At 45.4% G+C, this 22,072-nt stretch overlaps 1 protein-coding gene across 5 annotated transcripts in view; it reads left to right on the forward strand.

Moving 5' to 3' along the window:
- The first annotated feature begins 2,709 nt into the window (after window positions 1-2,709).
- PLEKHM3 (pleckstrin homology domain containing M3) overlaps window positions 2,710-22,072 on the forward strand; it is a 126,261-nt gene continuing 106,898 nt past the window's right edge. Inside the window, exons 1-3 of one of the 5 annotated variants that reach the window (XM_077181289.1) lie at window positions 2,710-2,831; window positions 6,166-6,243; window positions 15,061-15,914. In XM_077181289.1, coding sequence (XP_077037404.1) covers window positions 15,260-15,914 — 655 coding nt within the window. In that variant the 5' untranslated portion in view covers window positions 2,710-2,831; window positions 6,166-6,243; window positions 15,061-15,259. Of the gene's footprint in view, window positions 2,832-6,165; window positions 6,244-6,428; window positions 6,649-12,764; window positions 12,992-15,060; window positions 15,915-22,072 lie in introns of those variants that run through there. The other 4 variants (XM_077181288.1, XM_077181290.1, XR_013183019.1 and 1 more) reach the window with 4 other exon arrangements.

Below are 22,072 nucleotides of genomic sequence, written 5' to 3' on the forward strand. Positions count from 1 at the left end.
GTAGAGTTTAAGTGTTCTCAAATATACCCTTGCAGCAGCATTTCCCTTTCTGGACAGGGAGATGGAGATGTGGAGACTAAAACAGCTTGCTTAAACTCACAAAGGAAGCCCATGGCATACCAGAGGAATAAAGGAAGAAAGTCATCACCCTAATGTGGCATTCCTGCCTATAAACCTTTCTAAATGGAGCTGCATGGACAGGCAAAAATGTCACACAGTCACTAGTGTCCCCCCTATTCTAATGGACCCTTACCAGGCTGCTGAGTGGGTGCTTCTCTGTGCCATTCCTGTTACCAGGAGAATGGCCTGCAGGAATGAAAAGGAGGTGCAGGAAGCACCAGTTGAGGGCATTAGAGGGACAGGTTTTTGCTAAACTGGCAGAACGAGACCTATTTAGTAGAGAAAGAAGAGCTCTAAGGATACAAAGACAAAGCAGGGAAGTTGCATTGAACAAAACCAGGATGGCACTTGCAGAGATTAATAGCTGCTTCCTGTCCCATATAATATGTCTTCTCCTTGCAAACATACACAAAAGATTTTCTGGAAATGCATACTTTACTCCTCCTTACTCCAGTTTCCCCTGGGTTTCAAGACAAAGATGCAATTGAATAAATGGCTCAAGTTACCTTAAATAAGATCAAATACAGTTCGAGGCACAATCCAAAAGTGCACAGCCTATGAAGGCCTTTTCATTGTTTTAGTAGGATTCAGATCAGATCCCAGTTAGATAGTTTATTTAAAGTGTAACAGGATAACAGCAGTAGAGTGAAGTAGAACAACCTGGAGGAATCCACCTGCACTCATTGTCTGTTAGCTTCAAGTGCTAGTAAAGTTCATAATAATAATAAAAATAAGTAAAGGGGGAGGGTGGTGAGAGAACATCTCTGTACCAAACTATAGGTGTTAATGAGCGAGTCTAAACAGAACTGGGTTGGTGATATCTGATGCAGTCATTCCCTGCTCACTGCAGGAGCTAGACCTTGAGGAGAATAAGCTGGATAAAGACTTGCAGACAAGATGGTGGCTCTTAGACCGAAGCTTTGCTTCCAAGACCTTACTTGCTGAGTTTCTGTCTCTTTTGTACCTAATGCCTCACCTTCAGCTGTCCTAGTGTGTCTGAAGTTCCAAGAAATAGATCCACCAGTCTCTCATTGCCCATCCTATCTCTGTCACTGGGAGATAGGATACTGTGAGCTCTCTTCCTTTCAGCCTGCTATGCACAAGCTGCTCACTGAGCTTTCTGTCATGAGGGGTCTCAAGACTCCCCCTTCTCATGACAGATCTCTGCTTGACCATCTCTCCCTTGCATGCTGCAATTACTTGTTTTATGGTATCCATATCTTCTAAGCCATAAATCTATTTTTTTCCCCACCTTTCTGGCAATTTCCCCTTGCTTTGGATGTCAATGAGATTTCAATTCCTCCTCCTGAGTCACTGCTTTTTATTCAAATATTGTCTTCATTTGCAACAAAGCTGGCAGTATTATCTGCTAGTGCCAAAGAAGGAGGACTTTTAAAGACACTTATAAAGCAAAACCATGCCAGAGGCCAGGTGCTGTGCTACTACTAATCATTACTTTATGCATGTTTAATCATTATTAAGAAGGAGAAAAAAAAATAGAAACTGATTAACATAAAGAAGGAAATTCTGAAAACAAGATGGATTTTCTGTATGAGGAGGATGATCCTGAAGTGTGATTCAAGAGGGTGAAGGAATACCAGTGATCTTGATATGCTGCAGTAGGACTTTAGAGAAAGAACTGTATTGACTTCCTAGCTCTGCCATGGCAAGAATGACCTCAGGTATTATTTAATTTCACTGAGGCTTAGCTCACTGTGTGTAAAGGGTGATTGTTCTTTCTTTGACTTGCAAGATTGTTCTGAGACGTTTTTATCCCACAGAGATGGTGTTCAGAGGAGCACCTTGGAGAAGTTTCTTTTGTTAGAAGAGATGCAGTTACTGGTGAAATGTTGAAAAGGCAAAAATAATGAAAATTTCAAAACTACCAAGCCCTGAGGAAACAAGGGTAAACTCCTTTGTGGAGGCCGTTTCTTCAAACCAGTCAGGTGGTTTAAGTGAGGAGTCTGTCTCCACATATCTTTCTTCCTCTGTTTGTGATAAACCTTTAGCACCAGGATATTTGCCTAAGTGGAGAGGACTGGGTGGGTGCCTGTGCAGAGAATTTTGTTATTCCATACCTCAGCTGAATGAAATAATGTATCATAACAAAAGAGGCTCAGCAGTGAGGTTCCCAAGACTGCTGCCCTGCACATGTACAGGCACAAAGGCACTGCTTTGTCTCTGCAGTCCATGGACTGGTTGTGCAGTACAACCATCTATGTGAAGGTGAGATACAGTAGCACAGTGTCCATTGCTTGGCTTCAGTAAAAGACCTTTCCAAGTGCTGGGGGAACAATTTCCTTTTATTGTTCTTGAGATTCCTCATTGGCTAAAAATGGTTCTAGAAATTCTCAACCTTGTATCTACACCATCCTGGAACAGGCTGTATCGTTCAATACTCATATCTGTGTGTACCATTTCAGTTCTCTCTTTCAGTGCTGTCTTTTGCAGACACCTCCTGAGACCTCTTGGCCCCATTTCACTGTTTTAGTGACCAGCATGCATCTGACCCTGTAATATTGCAAATTGCCTCAAAAACTGGCTGGCCCCTTACAGCTGGTGGTTGAAGATGGGGGCAGTTCAGGAGCCCTCTGAAGAATTTCAGCTGCATGCTCCTGAAAGTGGCTCTGAAGAATGTCGGGATAGAGGTTCACGCCTGCTTTTGCCTCCATCCATCTCTTCATCACCAGAGAACTGCTCACAGCCACGAGGTAGGAGACATGGGCCCATGCTAAATCCCAGCCTGCCTTCTCTGGCAGGGTAGGAAGGGGAGGCTGCTCCAGTCGTGCCTTCCCAGCAGCATCTCCCAGTCGCAGCTGCTGGATAATGGACAGCAGCCCCAGGTTTTGCTGCGGGAACTTAATCTGCACTGTCGTCCCTCATTACTGCCACTCAGTGCCGTCATGTCCAGCCATGAAGGGTCACGAGATGACATGAGAGAGGTCGGGCAGGGGGTGTACAAAAGGGTCTGGCAAGCATCGGGAAATATGGAAAGGCTAAAAAGAGAACAGCTACCCAAACGATGCTCCAAGCGGCTCGGTAGGGATGGGGCTGAACGCGGCCGGGTTCACACTAAGTTTTCCCGAAGGTCACTCTGCAATATGGTAACTCCCAGCCCGGCTGTCAGTGCCCATAAAGGCAGCTCTCCTCACAGGGCGGGGGTGGGGAAGGGAAGGAGGTTTGTTTAGAAGCATTAGTGCACCCCTCCCCCGGCCCCATTAGTGGCCCTTATTAAACCAACACAGACAAAGAGCAAAGATGCCCTCGTTAATGGAGAGTCTTCGATAATTACTCTGCTCTGCCGCTTCTTTTGGGGCCTGAATAGCCTTTGAATAATGTTTCTTTTGCTGTGGTTGCAGACAATACCCTCGCAGACTGCTTTAAGCGGTGCCAATCCCATTAGCAGAAGAATAGCAGAGCTTTCTGGTTGTGTGGGTGTGTGTGCTCACGGGAGGACAGCGGGCTCGCAGTGGGAACAGACTACGCTGCCCACTGCCTTGCTCTTCTCTCCTGCCCTCCAGGGCCCAAGGAGGCAAAGCCAGGCAAGTGCTGGGCCAAACTCCCTCTCTGAAACCATCCCCCTGTTTAATCTCCCCGTGCCAGGGGCTTGTGAGAGCCGTGCTGCTACTCACTGCAGGAGCGCAGAGACGGGCATGGCCGCTCACCAGGAGGGAAGCGAAGGGCTGGGAGGCAGAAACCCCGCAGGACTGGGGTGCTTCCAGCGTTTCCTCGTGTTCCCCAGGCACAGCTCTCCTCGCGCCCACACAAACTTCCTAAGGGGATGGAGGCCCAAGAGCCCCCAAAATCAGAATCAGGCAGAGCAGCTGCTTCACTATACAGAGGAGATGAGACACTCATCCTTCTGCATGCAGTTGATTACAGAGCATGAAAATGGCTGTACCACCCAATTTTGGGAGGGTTAATTTTGTGCTGCACACCCCAAGCAGGAAGCTAATTAGCGTGTTCAATGGGTAGCTATCAGCCAAACTTGGAAGAGTTGGGATAATTCTACCTGAGCCTTTCTCTTTGATCTCCCCCTCTGCATGATAAGTGAAAATAGTGTATAGCCGGGCTGGCTGTGGTGTTTAATTTAATCATCTGATGATATTTATTTTCACAAACACGAACTCAAGCAACAATTATCAGAAAGGCTTCATCTTGTGCTGAACGCTCCAGTTAATGGCCTTTCTGTGAGGAAATAGCTTCTATGTAGGGAGTCAGTAATTAAAACGTGTGAAAAAAGGCCACTTTTTCAGAGGCAGTGGAAGACTGGTGGGTCTAATGCTCAGCTGGTATGAGCTGTCAAGTCGGTCAATGGCCACAATAAATGGGCATCGCTCCTTCCACATTATGCCAGCAAAGGATGCGCCCAGAGGGTTGTTGAGACTTTCCCAGTTTGAGAAGGAGGTTTGGATTCTTGTGAGCAGAAGCCAAATTTAGGAATACATGGTGCAATGATCTGGTCTTTGTATGATGATTCTGGAGCATTCCTGGAAGATGTTCAGATTGAAGGAGCGAACTTGGTCCTGCAAACTGTCCCACAAGGAGAGCATCTCTTTCCAGTATTGCTAAGGAGAGACATTTTTTTCCCTCTTTCAACACAGTGTTGAAACTAAGGAAAAAATTACATTTGACACATTCCAAGTAGCAGGAAGATGAGTTCCTCTATGTCTTTGTCATATGGAAAAACAATGTACAATTTTTTTACTCATACAGGTAACCACCATATGGCTCCATGCACAGTTCAGTGTTGGGCCATGTGCTGATGGTTGGTGAGCAATGAAGACAGAGCTGGAAGTCAAGCTGTGAGGAAGGTTCTGATAGATAACCAGTATATCTTACTGGAAACAGCTTGTGATTTCATGTTGAGGGACAATTATATGCTTAAAAATGAAAATTGCGAAATCTGAAGCTTGTATTCTGAAAGATATATATAGTAATAACAACAACAAAAATTTTTCAAAGGTTCCCATTTCTTCAGAACTGAGAGTGTTTTTCTGCAGCTTTGAAAGATAGTGTTGATATTTGGGGTTTTTTTTCCTCTCTCCATTGGCACACAGACTGCAGGGAGAAAAATATCTACTAGAGGAATCAGAAGCAAGAAAGAGAGAGGTTTTTTACAGTGCACATTGCCTGCTTTTTTTCCTCCTGATAGCTGTGTCCCCCCTGGGTAATGGACCAGCATGCCCTGTGCACACTCTGGTTGGGTCTGAAAGGAAATGTTTAGTTTGTAACTGGAAGAGAGGGAAAGTTCTGGAACACTGTCAGACACAGGAGTTCTAGAGAGTCTCTTTCCTTCTGAGGAGCCCAAGAGATAAATGCTTAAGTACCATTTGACAAAAGGCTGGATAGTGATAAATAATGTGGCAGGTAATGATACTGTCTTGTCCTTTGTCGGATCTAGGTGGATACAGCTGAATTGGAATAAAAAAAAAAATCAATCCTTGACTGTTACCCAGTGAAGAAGCCATTCATCTTTGGGAGCAGGACTTGGAATGCATGGTGGTCTAGTAATATGTTATTTTTGGAGGCCAAGATTAAATAATTTTCAGCCAGATAACTGGTATTTTGTGTGTCAAAGGCTCTCATTTATCCTTGCTGTCACTGAAGTGAGATAACCCGTTCAAATACTACTTAGTTAATTGTGCCAGTTGGGTTTTGCAGTATACACTAAATGGTTATGTGTGAGGAGATGAAAAACTACTGGTGGAAGCTCACCTAACTCCTGCCTTTTGCTTGATGGATTCAGTTCAGCACCACTTCAGCACTAACCTGGTCTCTGCTGCTCAGCACAGCACCACTGAGTCCCCAGTGGCACAGCCAGTGAGACACCACCCACTCCTGAGCCCAGACCTGTGCATGGTGCTGGTGAGAGGTGGTCTGTGTACACAGGACATCAAAATTCAGGTGCATCCCTCATCCAGACGTGGCTATTTCTTGCCGTGAGGTTATTTTTACAGACCAGTACTGCCGGGTGGGTTGCCATGCTACCTGAAACAAGCCATTTGTAATTGTCTTGAAAGTCTTTGTTTTCCTTGGGAACAGGTTCTGCTGGAGATCCTTTTGCTGCCCTGTGGCGATATGGATTCGTGCACCAGCTGCTCCTGCAGCCTTCGCGCCTAGGTGAGCGAGCCCGCCCTTGGGACTGCTAAAATCCCGTTAGGATTTTGCGTTTCCCATCTCTCCTGAAGCCAAGTGCAGCTCCCTGAGAACCTCGGCTGCTTTAAACTTGGAAAGGTGGAGCTTTACCCTGGGTGTTTATACAGGAAATCTGTGGTTTTCCTAGTGCTGGGTTTTAAGGGAAGTGAGACTGGCGGGTTGCCGGGGCGGGCGGCCGCGGTCGGCGCTCCGCGGGCGCGGCGCTGGCGGCGGCAGGAACCTTGGTGCGCGGAGCCGTTTCCCGCGGCGGCCGGGACGGCTTTGCGACAGGACGCGGCGGCGGGAGGGGCGGCCGGGCAGGGCCAGCGCGGGCCCCTCCCGGAGCGCGGGCCCCTCCCGGAGCGCGGGCACGGCGCGGCCCGGCCGCAGGTAAATAAACCCTCCCTTCGGGCCGCGGGCGGGGCGGGGCCCCAGGGGGCTGCGAGGCTCCCCGGCCCCTCCGGGCGGGCGGCCGGGCCGGGCTTCCCGCAGCCTTGGCCGTGCTGCCTGCCCGCCCGAGCGTGCGGGGCTGTGTGCGAGGGCCCGGGCGCGGCCGCGTTCGCATTTCTAGCACAAACACGGCTGTAGTCATGTGCTCGTCTGGAAGGACATGTTCCCCTGTGCATAAAAAGGCCCCCTGCTTTCGTTTTCCTCACCCGGCTCACGGTCTCATCAGGAATTGGGGTGCTCCTCGAGTCAGACTCCAGTATGTGTAGGTACAGGGTGCTGACATCCCTCTCTGTTTTAATAGCCCAGAGTGTGACATAATGCCGTGGTCCTACCTTGCAGTAAAATTGCTTCTTTTAAGGAGCAGGCACCCAGACACAGCCAGTGGAGTTACACCTTGTGGGATCAAATAGGCCTGACAGGAGTCTGTGTTATGTGGGAATGAACGTGTGCTAGCTGGAGTAGCAGCAGGAATGCTGGGGTCACTGCAGCCTGGGGTGAGGTGAGGGAAGAAACTCGGGTGTATGTTTGTGTAGGGCATCATGGCTTGCTCCTGATCTGTTCTGCAAATATGCACAAATGATCCTCATCCTGCAAAGTGGTACAGACAAACCTTACTTTCAGCACTGCATACCCTACTGACTACAAAAAGTCACAGTAGGAGTAAGAAAGCATCTGAGTCTTAGTTGGTCCAATGCCCATACACTTTAAGCAACAGTAATTTTCACCTTGCCACTTTTATGTCTTATTCATTCAAAATTAATGAATTCATTTTGGGACTTAAATCAGAAATCTAATGTGAAGCAGAGCACTGTACAGTGGAATGAAAGTTCTTGTCAGTCTGTAGTAGCTAGATACATTGTTCCTGCAGGACCTGATCAGACCAATGCAGGTTATTGCTAGCGTTTCAGTATCTTCAGATGCCTTGAGGTTTCTACAGGGCTTCTGCCAAGATTTTCTGTAATGAAGGTGTAGTTCAGTTTGGAGAAGAGCAAGCACTTATGCTGGGGAGTCACACAGCTCTGTAGTGGTGCCAGTGGTTACAGCTATCCCTCAGGGTTGGCTGCTGTGACAGGGCTGCCAGGACCTGAGCATTTGGGTTGCTGTGGTAGGTTGCCGAACTTCAGCATTATTTGGATCAGTGTTTCTTCTTCTCCTGCCAGTTTAGGTGACAAAACACTGTGGTCCTGGCTGTTTGAAAAACAAGAGAAGAGCTTAGATTGAGGTCTGAAAAGAGGCTGTGATTAAGTGCTGTATTTCCCTCAATGACAGCATGCAACTGCTAACAGTTACAGGAAATCCAGGTCTCTCTGTAGAGTGGCTTGTCCTGTCCCAGCTGATTCTTTGGGTGCCACAGCTGGAGAGAGGAGTTAGCTCCAGCTGCAGATCAGGGCTACTCAGAAAGCTGTACAGTACAGATTTGGATGTCAGGTGTGTTTCCTTACACCTGTGCTGGGATCTCAGGAAAGAAATGGTCTTTTGTGTCCTTGTGGAAATGGTGTGTTTCTTATCTTCTTTTGGGCCTCTGGGGCAATGTAAGCTGTTATTCACAGCTATGTTTTTTACTTCTGTTCACGGCTCAACAAGGGCAAATTGAAAATGTCTTAATTTCTGAAATTAAAAAAAAAAAAGTCAAGCATTTAAGACTGTCTTTCCTCTTCTGCCTAGTCCTAGAAAATGTGGAATGAGGAGATACCTGCAAAATTTCAGTTTGCATTAAGTAGAAATGTTTGGTTTTTTTTAAAAAGAAAAGTGTTATTTCACCTGACAAAGTTGCTCCACATCCTATCAGGAGCCAAGCTGCTCCATAGAGGCAGATACAATTAGAAATATTAGACTGAGTCACATTTGTTGTTTCCTGCTTGTCTGTTTCCTCTTGTACTGGAGGAGCTTGTATCATCCCCCTTGGATGCCCTGTTCCCTGACAATTTCTGGACTCTGTGCTGAATTCAGGAGGTGACAGGGTGTTTTGTGGTGTCTGTGTGCCTGGCAGAACAGGCAGTGTTCTTGTAGACAGGGACAGTATGTAAAATCCAAGTTACACAACTTTAGACAAAACTGAATATGAGCACAGAAATCATTCAGTCCCTTGGGTTGTTATTTGAGGCTACAGGTGTGTTTGGGACCACAGATCCACATCTAGGGCCAAATTACTGCACTGCTGGGTTCTTTTTGTCCCTGTGGATTTTGCTAGGTCAGGCAGCCACCAGGCAGAGGGGTGGTGTGGGCTTCAGTCTGATGTGACCTAAGAAAGTGCCCACGTGCTGATGGGTTTGGCTGGCTGCAGCCTGGGCTGTGTGTCACCACCAGCTGCTCCCCTGTGGCCAGACTGCTTGGCTTTTTGTTCCCTCCCTTGTTAAAGTCCTTTATCCTTCATCCCAGTCCAGCTGCTGAGGTTTTTAATAGTTATTCATCCCCAGGAAGTGACACAGCCCTTCATTACTTGGTGGTGCTCCCCAGCCAGGAGGGATGTGTGTCAGATGGCTGCAAGGCAAACAGTGAGTGATAAAGATCTTGGGAGAGCTGTCCAGCAGTCAGTTTCAGGAAAAGAAATCCTTCTGGTGTTCTGTCTTCCTCCACTCCTAGGTGCTCCTCAGCCTCTGGCCCCAGTTTGTTCTGGTGCAGGCTGTTGTGCTCTTTGCAGCTTAGTATTTCTTGGGTTTTGATCAGTGTTTCCCAATGACAGTTAAAATTTAAGATAGTGTATACTGTCAGCACTGTTTATTGTGCATTGCTGTGTGCTTGTCACCGGGTGAGCTGTTCTGGAGCTGTGGTGTGTTGGTTCTCCACACGGGGAGGATGCCTGGGGAGCTTCCTTGTTAAAGGATGAGATCAGCAGCTGGGAAAAATCTGTGCTGCACAGAGCCAGACTCATGTGCCCTTGCTAAGGGTCTGCTTCCCTTCACAGAACGTGGCATTCTTCTCACTTCTTTCTTCAGTTCAAGTTTTCACAGTTTTTTTGTTTTGTTTTCTGTAGAGTAGAAGAGATCACAGCTTCTTTTAGCTTGACTGTAATTAGGCCCCAGGTTAATTGCAGCTGTTCCTGCTGTTTGCCTCTCCCTGTGTCTAGCAGACAGGATGTGGGAGCTCTTCTTCATTGATAAATGTTGGCAGTTAATTTCATCCTTAAGGATAATGAGACTGGCAAACAGGTGGGTTTGCAACATGCAAATGGTTACGTTTACATTCAGGTACCCTCTGCTGACCCTATAGCCAAGCATTCCTGACCAGGGTGTCTTTCTGCAGTTTTTGTGAGTTTTTCCTGAGTATTGCCAGTTACTTTGTGCAGGAATATCAGTCAAAAGATATTTCTGTGAGACGTTTTAAAGTTGGGATATTCTAAAAAATTCAAGTAATGCATTTCTCAGTTTGTCTGTTGGGGAAAGAGGCCTCTAGAGAGAGGCTTTAAAAATGTGATCTAAAGACAATTGCCCAGGTGATGTTGAAACAACCATTGACTGTTATATGGCAACTTTTGAAATTGTGGTTCCCTGTATATGAAAAGTTTCTTGTTTTCTGTTCTTTGTGAAGCACTGTAAATTTCCTCCAGTCATTGAAATGTTGAATCTAACAAGCTTGTCTCACTTGCTCTGTCTCACTTGATGTACATGGCAGTACATCATCTGGGGTTTAGGAATCACTTGGGAAAGGCTTGCCTTGTGCCACGGGAACAAAATACAGCTAGGATCCAAGGGAATGTGATAGTTTGCACAGGGACAGTGTCCCAGCTGATGCTCACTCTCTCTAGTTGTCCCTTGTGAAATTCTTCCTTATCAGTTGCCTCTCCAGGATGGGTGTGACAGACAAGCAGGAGTGCAGCCTTCAATTGCTGCTCAGAGAGCTGGCCACTGCACTGCCTGGGGCTCATAACCACTCGGAGGGGCAGTGTCTTGAACCAGGACTCTTGCAGGACTCTTCAGCTCCTTTGCAAGCATGTTGTGCCAGTGATGGGCAGAACTGCGTAGGCAATGCTAAAAGCTGTGTGTGTGACAGTCACCTGTGCATCCTTGTTCTCTATTCTGTCCACTCAGGTCTGCCCACCTGACAAATACAGCTCAGCTTCTTAACTATTAGGTAGCTCCTAAGTCATCAGCTTCATAGCTTCTTTCAGGGATTCTGCACAGCAGAGCCTGGTTTTCAAGGACTATCATTGACCTAAGTGTGCCCTGTTTAGATTCAGGGCAATACTTGTCTGATGTGAGCTACAGAGCAGGTCAGAAATCCTTGAAGTAGCAAAACTTGTAGGTTGTGATTGTTTGAAGTACCACTGGAAGACATTGAGGTCACAGTGTGAGGTTGCTCAGACTGACAGGTAGAAAAGCTCAGTAGGTACTTAGCTGTGCCAGCCCCAGTGGATTGCATTCAGAGGCACTGCATCAGCCTCTTCTTCAGATGTGTTCAGACCAGATTTGTCTGAAAAACACATAGCCCATGAACTGGACTGTAGTGGTCCAGGCCTACAGCATAACAGAAATAAAACTCCTTAGGCTGCTTGAATTTGCTCTGCTATCCAATTGTTACTCAGCTGAAAGAATCTCTGTTTTCCTTCTTGTCCTTGGAGTTTCAGCCCACAGTTGTAATGCAGTGTGAGAAAAGCAGAGCTGGTTCCTACAGAAGGTTCCAGTGTGTTGGGAAGGGGATAGGGCAAGCTCCCCAGTGCCTGAGGCACTCCTGCTCTCTTTGCATACTGGTAGCTTGTAGAACTCCTCTTGTGCTCTTGAGATAAAATTCTCAGAAACCCTGATCTTTGCTAGGAATCTGAGCTCAAGAGTCATTAAGAATCAATGAGACTTGAGGGACTTTTAATATTACCTGTCTTTGGCTACCTTTTACTGAGAGCTCCTGTAGTTTATGCATTTCCTTATGAACATCATTGATAGTTCCTTTCTGATTCTCTCTCCAAATACCAGAGGAAAGGGGAAGTCTATTTATCTGTTGTGTATCACTTGTTGTGTTAAGCATCTCTATTATCTGGAAGAGAGGTAGGAAGTTCTCTGAGCACCAAAAACCAACAAGATTGCTTATCAAGTTGTGTGAAGTCTCCTATTGTTCCTTTCTGCTTTTCCCCTCTGCTTCACAGCATTTTCTGTGCTTTTTAAATTTTGCCATGCAATGCTTGGGTATTTTCCATAACCCACGAGGATCCAGAAAATGTATCAGGAAGTGAAATGGTCTCTTCCAGTGTATGTTCCTTGGCATTTGTCATTCATGACTTTTCTCTGTGTCAGACTGTGCTGTCACTCAAGTTAAGCCCATGTGGCTTCTCCAAGGGAGGTAATCTTTAGTAAATTGCACTTCAGTGTCTCATGTGCTATGACCAGTAATCCTTGCTGTTTACCTCAGCCATGTGAGTGATGGGGCCACTACAAACTTGTGATAGTGAAGACTTCTCGTGTTGTAAGTGCACATTAATTATGTGACTGCTGCATGTTCATGCTGGGCAGATATACAGAAAATTGTTTTTCAGCTGCTGCAATCTGTGTCCAGCAGTTTTTGCTGAGTGCAATGCAGCATGTTCCTTAATCCTTTTTTCACTAAGACCAGTTCCCAGGGGCCTGGATGAACACAAATCCAAACTTACGGCTGTCCATAGCTTCATCAATCTATAATAGTTTGGGCTGATGCTTCGTTCTTTCTCTCCTATTCATTGCCTTAGACTGAATGTCTTTGGAAAATTTAAGGTGCTTCAAGAAACAATACATAAAGCCATACATTTTATAGTAACTTAAAAGGAGCTTAACTTATCCTATTGTTTGCCTTTTTTTACTCTTCCCATGAAGGAAGTGATTTTCACTGCTTCCCTCCTGGAGGAGATTGTGATGAAGCTGTTTACTGCCGTGTCAGAGTTTCCTTTCATTTGGCACCAAATCCATGCAGGCATCTCAATTAAATTTTTGTTGAGTGCTGCTGTCAGAAAGTGCCAATTTTTTGCATTTATGGAGGATATGTAATTGCAGGATCCCAGTGCTAGTGGGAACTACTGGCACAACTCTTTTGGTGGTGTAGGGGGGGATGAGCCTGCCACCACTGATGTCACCTTTCACATCTTTATTGAGCAGGGCAAACAGACTAGTTGGGAAGGTATGAATGCTGCAGTTTATGGACTATGTGATAGAGGGGCCTGTCATCTTCTCATGACCATGTGATTCAGCATCCTCCTGGTTGTGAGGTCAGTTTGTAGCTTGGCATCACCACACTTGGCTGGCTGGCAGCTCCAGTCTCCCAGGATCCAGAGAAACGTTCAGCTGCTTGAAGCCTCCGGCATTTAAAAATGAACTTGTTAAATGTAAGTGTCAATTTTTATCCCTTGCTTTCCACCTTTCCTAGGGACTTAAAGAACAAACCAGCATTGTTCTGCTGTCACTAGAATGCTGCAGTGGCATGTCACAAGCCCTTGTGGAGTGATTGCCACTCCAGTTGCATGAGGGAGTGCAAGGCTGCCTCCTCTGCCAATCCCCCATGAGGCAGCATCTTTGAATGGACCAGGCTGTAGCCTTCACTGCAGGCCTGCGGTTATGTTGGTGCTAGTTTTGTTCAAGTGAATGCTTCTTGCAGTTTGCAACTTCAAAATACCATTGTTGCTGTAAAAATATGCTACAGAAAGGTGTAGAATAAGTGGACAGGTTGCACCACCTATGTCCCTTAGGCTGTTCCTTGAGCTCCCAAGCTCTGTGGTACCAGGGAGCAGAACACTGTTCTGGGACTGCTGGCAGGACTGAGCTTCAAGAGTAAACTCAGTGCTGCATTAAGCTGACAATGCAGGTGTGCCCAGGATGACTTAATTTCTTACTGCTGTCAACTGGCACAGTTACACAGCTTTGCAAAGAGTCTGCTCCCAGACTGTTCTGATTTGAAATAACTCCAGGTCTGTTTTGTTCAGCCCTCTGGTTGTAGTTTTGTCTCTATCTTCAGTGTCTTACTCTGTGTTCACATAATCGAAGCTGTTCCTACCCTGATTCACTATGAGACTAGCAAAGTGAATCCTTGCAAAGAGTTAAGGGGAGAAAGATCTCAGTGTAAAGTCTTGATGTTCTAGAGTTGTGTATGTGATTAGTTATTGCCTTTGAAAATTACTTAGTTGGAGTGTCTTTGTGGACATCATAGTCTGAACTGCAGATTCACTGGGAGGGAGGGTGAGCTGCTGCTTTTGAGCACAGCTGTGTCATGGCTGGCTACAACTGAAGCAGGGGTGGGAGGAAGCCACTGGGGGATTGTGGAGGAGACTGGTTTATGCTACAGAATTGTGCCCCCTCCTTTTGGGATTGGCCACCGTCCTCCCTCTGGCTTGCTATAGTAAAGGGTGCCAATTTAAGCAGCTTTCCTAACAGAAGTTAGGCTAAAAGACTGTTCTGGATTTAAAAAAAAACCCACCTTAAATAGAAGTATTATCTGGTTTTGATGCTGTTTAGTGGATGTTTTTTCCTGCTAAGCATAAATCTTCATGGGTCCTGGTAGCACTTCAGCAGCATTTACAAGCTAATGAGCTGCTAATTATCGGCCCAGCCCAGCTAATTAGTTTTGTTAAGAGTGTAATAATCTAGGTAGAGCTCTGAGCTAATGCAGCTTTGCTGCTTCTGGGACTTGAGCTGATGTGTTCAAAACTCTGACTTTCAGCTGTTCTGCATGTACAGGCTCTGGGTACTGTGATTTGTCTTAGGAGACTTGAGGGCTGTTCTCCTGCCAGCACAAATGCCCAGTCTCCAGGTCCCAAGAACTCACAGACATTTGCCAGGTTACCCCAATTTAAACATACCTACTGTGCTTTTCCCTTCAGCATTGCAGCACTGTGGATGGAGCTGCAAGACAGCAGCAGACTTGCTTTATTTGGCAAATGTCACAGTTCTGTTAATGCAGATGGGTAGGCAAGGTAGCTGCTGTAAAACTCATGTTGGTCTCCATAAAATTTTGAGTTCAAGCAATCTTGGACAAAAAGGCAAACTATTTGGGGCTGATTGGCCTATGTTATGACCCTGTAGTTTATCAACTTTTTCTTAGAAAAAAGAAAGGGAGGGAAAGGGCAAGGCCTAAGAGAAACTCTATGAAGCATTGCTTAGGTGGCTACCTCTCAATGCAGCTTTCTAAAGCTTGGTTAACAAATGGTATTGCTTTGGTTTCCCATCATCTGGTGTCCCATCCTGCTCTCTGCAGCTTTCAGTTCAAAAAGTGATCATGCACAGAGTTAATACAGAGTGAACAACAGAAATACAAAGAGTTTCTTCATACGCAGTAATTTTGGTGCCAATTGAAGGAGAAAGTTAAATTAAGGGGATTATGACTGCAAAAAGGGTGATGTGATTAAACATATTTACCTGGGAATAGACTCTTCCTGATGTGATGTTTTGCATTTCTTTACAGGTACTCTGCATCCCTATGAGCTGTTTTCATACAGCCATAGCCCACTTGGTCAGTGGGCGTTAGATCTTCCCTCTGAAGATAAATTGAGTTGATTACTTCCTACCACTATGGGTTGGAGTTGGTGACTGTGTTTGCCCACCATGTCCAAGTTAATGGTGTGCCAAGGATAGATGTGAAGCAGGTTTTTAGGTCCATATTGATGTGGTATCTTCTTAACGCATCGCGCCGCCTTGAGCCCACAGCAGCACAGGATATGGAGGCTCTTGAAGTGGATGACATTAGCCCTGCCTTGGAAGTGACTGAAGACTTTTTCAATAGTTTTGATACTAAGCTTGAAAAGATTGTGCAGCCCTCTGAGGTGTATGGTGTACAGGAGGTCCCGGAACTGGTTGGGCATGAGGTATTTGATCAGATAACAGAGAGCAGGGAACTGAGGAACGTCGCCTCCTTAGCCAAAAGCAGCCTCATCTGGGATCACTGCAAAAATGGCCTCTTGGAAACCAAAGCTCAGACAGTGTTCCCTGCCAAAGACCAGTGCATGGTGCAGAGGGGAACAGCTGCTGACAACCTTGCTTGGGCAGGGGAAGGGGACACCACTTTTAATATCTTCAAGATCTGCCAGCGGCGCAGGGATAGGCCTCGCTCAGTGAATGACATCCTGGTGCAGAATGAGGAAGCCTCCATGTTCAAACCAGGTCACAACAGGTCACGCTCTGATATCAGCCATGTGAACTGGAGAGTGGTCTTCACAGGCACCTCCCTGCAGCAGTCACCTGCACCTGGTCAGGACAATAACTGTGCTCTGCTTTCCTACCTGGCACTAACCAACGGAGAGGATATCCAAGGAAACACAGGTTTGTGCTGGTGCTTTGTTTGTGTTTATATGAGGAGTTTCCTATTTGATTTTAATATTTGTCTTGAAAGAGGAGCTGAATGTTAAAAAACACAAAAAACCTACTCAAAATCCAGCTGTGAAGTAACTCTTAAGAGAAATCAGTATGGCTCTTTTGTCTTTGATGTAACTTTGTGTGTTTGCCTGCCTAAGGATAATTTTTTAAACTTACCTTGATTCCTGTTCTTTTTATAGTTTAAATATCTAAAGTTGTTTTACTTTTTGCTTCTGTCCTATTCAGTTTGACTCAGGACAAAATTATTTATTTGCTATGTATTTCTGATCATTTCCTTGAATGATTTCCCAAACTTAAAAAAAACTTTGAATGCTAAAGCTGTTAGGAGAATGGCAAATCCAAACAAAAGCAGTTTTCATAAAGTGAAAGAGCAGCCATTAAAAAGAGGGTGTACAGAGCTTTACTGTAAGGCCCAAGATCTCTGCTCTCTTTCTTTATCTAATGCTGAATTTTCAGTCCATAAGCAAGTAACAGAAGCTAAAGCACTCAATTTGTCAATATTAAGGCGTTCCTGCCAGCATTGTGTGGGGCACAGGAGGCGTTGTTATCAGATTGAGGCAGGCATCTCCAGTGAGCCATATGAAGCGGTGTTTCAGCAAGTGGTATTCTTCCTTTTCCTTTCCCAAGCACTGCACTGAAGAGGTGCTCAGGGCTTTGGAAACACTGACCCAGTGTCTCCATCTCCATGATTTATTTTGTAGATGCCAGCAATGGGCCAGACACTTACAGAGAGGAACAGCAGCTAGTGCCACAAAGATTTTTGTAATCTAAATAAAGGTAGGGCTTAACTAAAAATCAAGGGATTGTGAAAGGGTGCTTGTATGCACATGGTGGCTTGACTCCAGTTAGGAATAGGTGGCCTGTTTAGGGTTAAAACAAACTTTTTTTTGTGTTGGGTTTTCCAGGTAAGTCAGCTATACTGGAACATGGAAAGCAGGTGCCTAAATGTTTGTGTGTGGGGAGAAGTGTGTGTATAAGTATATATAACATGTAAGTATGTTTAAGTGCATATATAAAGTGTATATATAGGTAAAAACATGTAGGTTATTGTGTTATAGTGTGACATATTTGCTGTAGCCCAAAGAAGGGTGTTCTTGGTTGACAAAGGCAAGTGCACCTGCTGTTACTTTTGTCTAAGGAGATACATTGCTTCTTGTAGAGTGGAGTTTCTGTTCTGTATCTTTCTGTGGAAAGGATGCAGAATAGAAATGCACTCTCAAGTCTGGAGACAGAGCTCTTCGTTTTTGTCAGCTGTATCCTGGGCATCTCCTGGGTCTGATGTGTAACAACTTCATATGCTTACAGAAATTCCATTAAAATGGAGCCATTGAAGGTCTGTACATGTCTCTGAGAGTGTTTTAAGCTTAATCTGTGATTCTGTGATATGAAATTCCCATGGACCCACTTCTCGAGGTAGTCAGTGCTCACTGCGTGCCCTCCCAGAGCTTTCTCTATGGAATGTTGGAAGGCCAGGGGTACCTTTTTTGAGGAAAGAGAGCTTCTGTGCTCTGAAAATATCCTTTTTTAACCTGTTTCCTTTACCTGTTCTGTTCAGCAGCTGTGCAGGTTTTACAAGGTAGCTGTGCTATTTCTTCCCTCTGTGTTTACAAGAGAGCCTCACCTAGAGTTGCTGCTACTGTGAGCTGACCTGAAAAGAGAAGTGCAAAGGCAAGAAAGTAGGTTTTACAGACATGTGTCTGTGGCTACTAATTATTCTCCAGAAAAGACTGAAGAATATATTTAGAGATTGGATAAAAGCTGCTGCAGTTGTTGAAGGGGTCATAGTGGTTGCATCCTTAGAAGACATCCCTTTTCAGAGTTTTAATCCAAATTAAATGAATGCTGTGAGATACTGAGAGGACCTTCAGCAACTCCTGTCAGTCCTCACTGCTGTAAAGGACTTCCCTCTGGAGCCTGCAGAGGTCTCCCAGTCCTCCAAAGCTGTCCCAGTTACTGCATATGTGAACTCTTCACTGTTTCTTTTTTCCTTACTGTCATAGTGTACTCATTACTGTGGGCTTCTCTCTTCCTACTTCTTGCTCTTTTATAGAATCATAGAATCATTTAGGTTAGGAAAAACCTTTAAGATTATCTCCTCCAGCTGTTAACCCAGCACTGCTGATTCTACCACTAAACCATAATACAAATGAAATGACACTGAATCCTTTCCATGTGCTGAGAAGAGAAAAGGACCTGAAAAGAAGCTGTACCTTTTGGGGCAATATCTTTGGCCTGCTGGTGAAAGAACTCAAGTGCTAGAAATAAACCTATGGGGTACAAGCAGGAAGGAGAGCTAGCAAAGACAGAAGTTGTGAGTAAATTCAAGGCAGGCTCTTGTATTTCTGGGCGTGTGGCCTGGCAGACAAAGAGAGAATACTGCTTCTGTAATATACAGTGAAGCAAGGCTTGGATTTTTAAAACACAGTGTTTTAAACACAGCATGGCTTGATGGCCATGTGGGTGTTATTCAAACACTGCCACTCCTGACAGTGTGGGTGCTACAGTACTTTTTCCAGGTAGCTGTTTTGTTTGCCTGCTGTGCCTGTGAGCTTGGAGAACTCTAGAGCTGTCACTGTGTTGAGCACCTGCACACTGACAAACTGAAGAATATATATCTGCAGACCCAGGTGGGAAAACAGGTGGGAGGAAAAGACTCTATTTTTAAGTAGGAAGATAGTGAACATTGTGGATCTGAGGCACAGTTTGTCCCTGATCTAGCAAATCCCACCAAGAAGGTGACTAGCCCAACCCAATTTGAGAGCATTTTAGGTCCCAACCATGTTTTGTAAAAATGTTCAGTTTTTAAAAATCCGAGAGGAAAACTACTGGCAAAAACTCTGAAACTTACACTGATCACTTACTAAGCATTAGAGAATTGAGAGAGGAGTGCCCCCTCAAGAGTGCCCCCTCAAACTCCTCACGACTGGGCATCTCTGCTCCTGCTCTTTTCCACGTTGCTTGGAATGACTATTGTCAGAAATGCTTCAGTGGTGGAAAAACGGAGTAAGCTTTCCTGCCATGCCAACTGAGATGCAAGTACAGTTAGTTGTTCTGGAGTGTGCATCTTCTGGACATGCTGATACAACATTTGGTCTCTCTATCCGGGGTGCTGGTTGCACCAGCTGCCCCAAGTGTGGCCAGTGGTAGGTGGGTGCTAGGCTGGCCTGGTTTCAGTGCAATGTGCACGGTTCCTATCTGGGACAAGGGGGCATTTCCCAATGGAGAGGAGAGATGCTGAGGAAGATATTACTCTGTCCCAGCTGCTGAGACTCTCTTTGTTTTTCTCTGCCTTCTTCCACCTCTTTCCTTGAAATTATAACTCCAAATGGCTTAGATGTGAGCCATTTACTGTGATTATTTCCTTTTTTTTACTCTTCAATTTACTCTGCCTGTCTCCATAAGGAGGAAAAGAGATGCAGTTTCTGTTTGGAAGGTGGATAGAGAGATGGTACCATTTGCTCTCCGAGTAAAAAGGTATTATCTGGCACAGTGCATGTGGAAGAGATAAAGGAGCAGAGCTGTGAGATGTGTGTGTATGTTCAGCATATGAATTCAACCTGTCTCTGCCAGCATCTATTGCCCTGACCTCAACAATACGAGGCATTTGAATGTTAATCAAGGTGGCTGCTGGTTCTGTCCCAGTTTGAGCAGAGCCATTGGAGCCGATTTCACAGAGCTTGAAGGGAAGGAGTGGGGTGAAGGAGGGAGAGGGGGGTGCCTCTGTGAAAGGGAGAGATAGCCTTTCTTTAACTCAACAAAAGATAAGCAAACCTGTGTGTGGATGAAGGAGGGGTGGCTGGGGGAAGGTTATGAGTTGTCTTATTATGGGAGAAGCTTGAACAGTCATCTGTACTTGATGGAAGCGAGAGATTGCAGTTGGAGCTGCAGAAGCGCTGCCTCCCTGATTGGATTAATAGAAAGGGAAGATGACTCTAGAATGGCTGTCCATTATCTGCACTACAAAGGGATTAGTGTGGGTTTCAGAGAAATTAATGGCTTTTGAGTTAGTGCAGAAATACTAATGAATGTCAGGGCCAGAGATGTACGATGAACAAAATTGGTTCTCTTTCAGTGTGTCCATGTGTGTGCACATCTATCCATTTGGGCTATCAAAGTGTGCTTTTTCTCTACCATTTTGGGTTATAGATTAGGCTTTCAGTTTTCATATTTAGCTGAAATACCCTCGAGTAGTTTATTGATATGCAAGGTACAGTTATACTGACCTTTTTAGACCTAGTGCCAAAATAGCCGTTTTTGAAATAGTTGTTATGGTTTTTGCCATATCTGCAGGAAATCTCTCTAGATGAAGTCCTTTGAGCATGGAGCTAAATGCAGGCTCTGTTCTGAGTATGTGGGTAAATGGGGAAGCTGAGGCTGGGCTGTCAAGGTGAAACCCAAGTGCCTCTTTTTTGTTAGGGTGGCTGCAAGGTAGCATCCTTCCCCTATTTTTAACCCCCATGAGATTTCCATACCAACATTAAGTATATCAAACAATTCATTTTCATGTATGTTCATTAAGTTTAACTGGAGCTTGTCTGCTTAATCCTTATAAATCCTTAAAAGCTGGTCTTTGCTGAAGAACTGGCAAAAGCTTTTACACTGCTGCTATTCTGAGTCTTTGTCTTGCCCATAGAAGAAACTGAGAATTAGCTTGCAGCCAAAGGGAGGAGCATCTTCTTAGAATGAAGGGTACAGCCCAAGGTTGCCCCAGTTGGTATCAGAAGCCCCTGGACAGTAAGTTCCTCAAATACTCATGAGTCCCTGACTCTCCTTGTGCTCTAGGAGGACAGACAGACTCACCCCTTATCGAGCAGTCTGGCCAGCAATCTTGTCCATATTAGCTGGGATGCCCAGTACAGATGGGGATGTAGTTTCTATACAGGCCTGGTTTTGTTTCTAAGCTTCATCCAGTCCAGATGTTTCTGTTCTCTTAGCTCTGTGTTGCAGGCATCCTCAGTATACTCAGAGATGATGTCTAAAGCTTGTTAAGAGTGTGGCCTGTTAACATAAGTGTAACTGGTTAAGCTGAGATGCTGAAAATGTTTTATGCCTCCAGCTATCCCTGTTTCAAAGACTGTAAAGGTTGTCAACCCCAGGCTGGAAATATTGAGTAGACCAGCTCTTGTATTGCTGTGGTCTGTAATGCTGTGTTAAAGTCAATTGATGCTGATTTTGTTGTGACCTAATTTGCTGGGCAGTGGATGAGGAGCTGTTTCCAGGTGGCTACCTTGCTCCTGTGCCAGGAATAGCACAATTAGAGGCAGAAACCTTAACTTGTGTCTGCTAATTCTGTCACTGTTAGTCAGTCAAGACTCAGCACAGGTACCCTTAATGGAAGGGTGAAGTAGAACTCAAATGGGAGTTTATTCCTCAGGCCTGCGTTGTTTTGGGGTGCCAAGTGTTACAGTTGGTATTACAGTGTAGCAGTGAATGCCTCTGAATTTATAAGGCGACCAACAAAAATTGCCTAGAGCCACATGCCTAGCCCAAGGTGAAAATATGAATCTTGCCTGTGGTGGCTGAAGTGGTGCAAATCAGATTGGAACAAATTTTGTATGGAAACCTTTTTTTAAAACTCAGAAATGCTTTAGATAATTGATTTTAAATTTGCATCACTTTAGTGCTTGGAGTGATTTGTGCATGGCTGGTGTTCTGTGGATGAAGAAGATTCCCCTTCACTTTGCCTTGGGCTGGGGTTTGTGATCTGCTCCAAAGCACCTGAAGTGCTGAGATGCTCAGATGTGTGTGTTTGAATCCTTCTGGCCAGCCTCTTACTTTTCATTTTTGGTCATATCTGCTACTCCTGAACCTGAGTCTCATAAATCAGCAAAACTCTGGAGTAAACAGAGCTGCACAGAATGTTCTGGTCCCAGGTCATGCTGGACTGTGGTAGGAAACTGCTGTGTTGGGCACAGGTCTGCATTCACTGGGTCAGTGCAGGTACCAGGTGCTGTAAGTAGGGCTGGCAGCAGGGCTGTTCCAGCAGCCCCTCCTCAGGACACAGCTGAGCCCACAGGTGGGGCCTCTTTGGCTGAACACATCCCAGGAAGGGACAGCACTGGCAGCTGTGTCAAGAGCAGCTGAGGGTCAGAGGATGAGAATGT

Source organism: Agelaius phoeniceus, chromosome 7 (assembly GCF_051311805.1).
Source record: "Agelaius phoeniceus isolate bAgePho1 chromosome 7, bAgePho1.hap1, whole genome shotgun sequence".
In the NCBI taxonomy this organism is placed as follows: Eukaryota; Metazoa; Chordata; class Aves; order Passeriformes; family Icteridae; genus Agelaius; species Agelaius phoeniceus.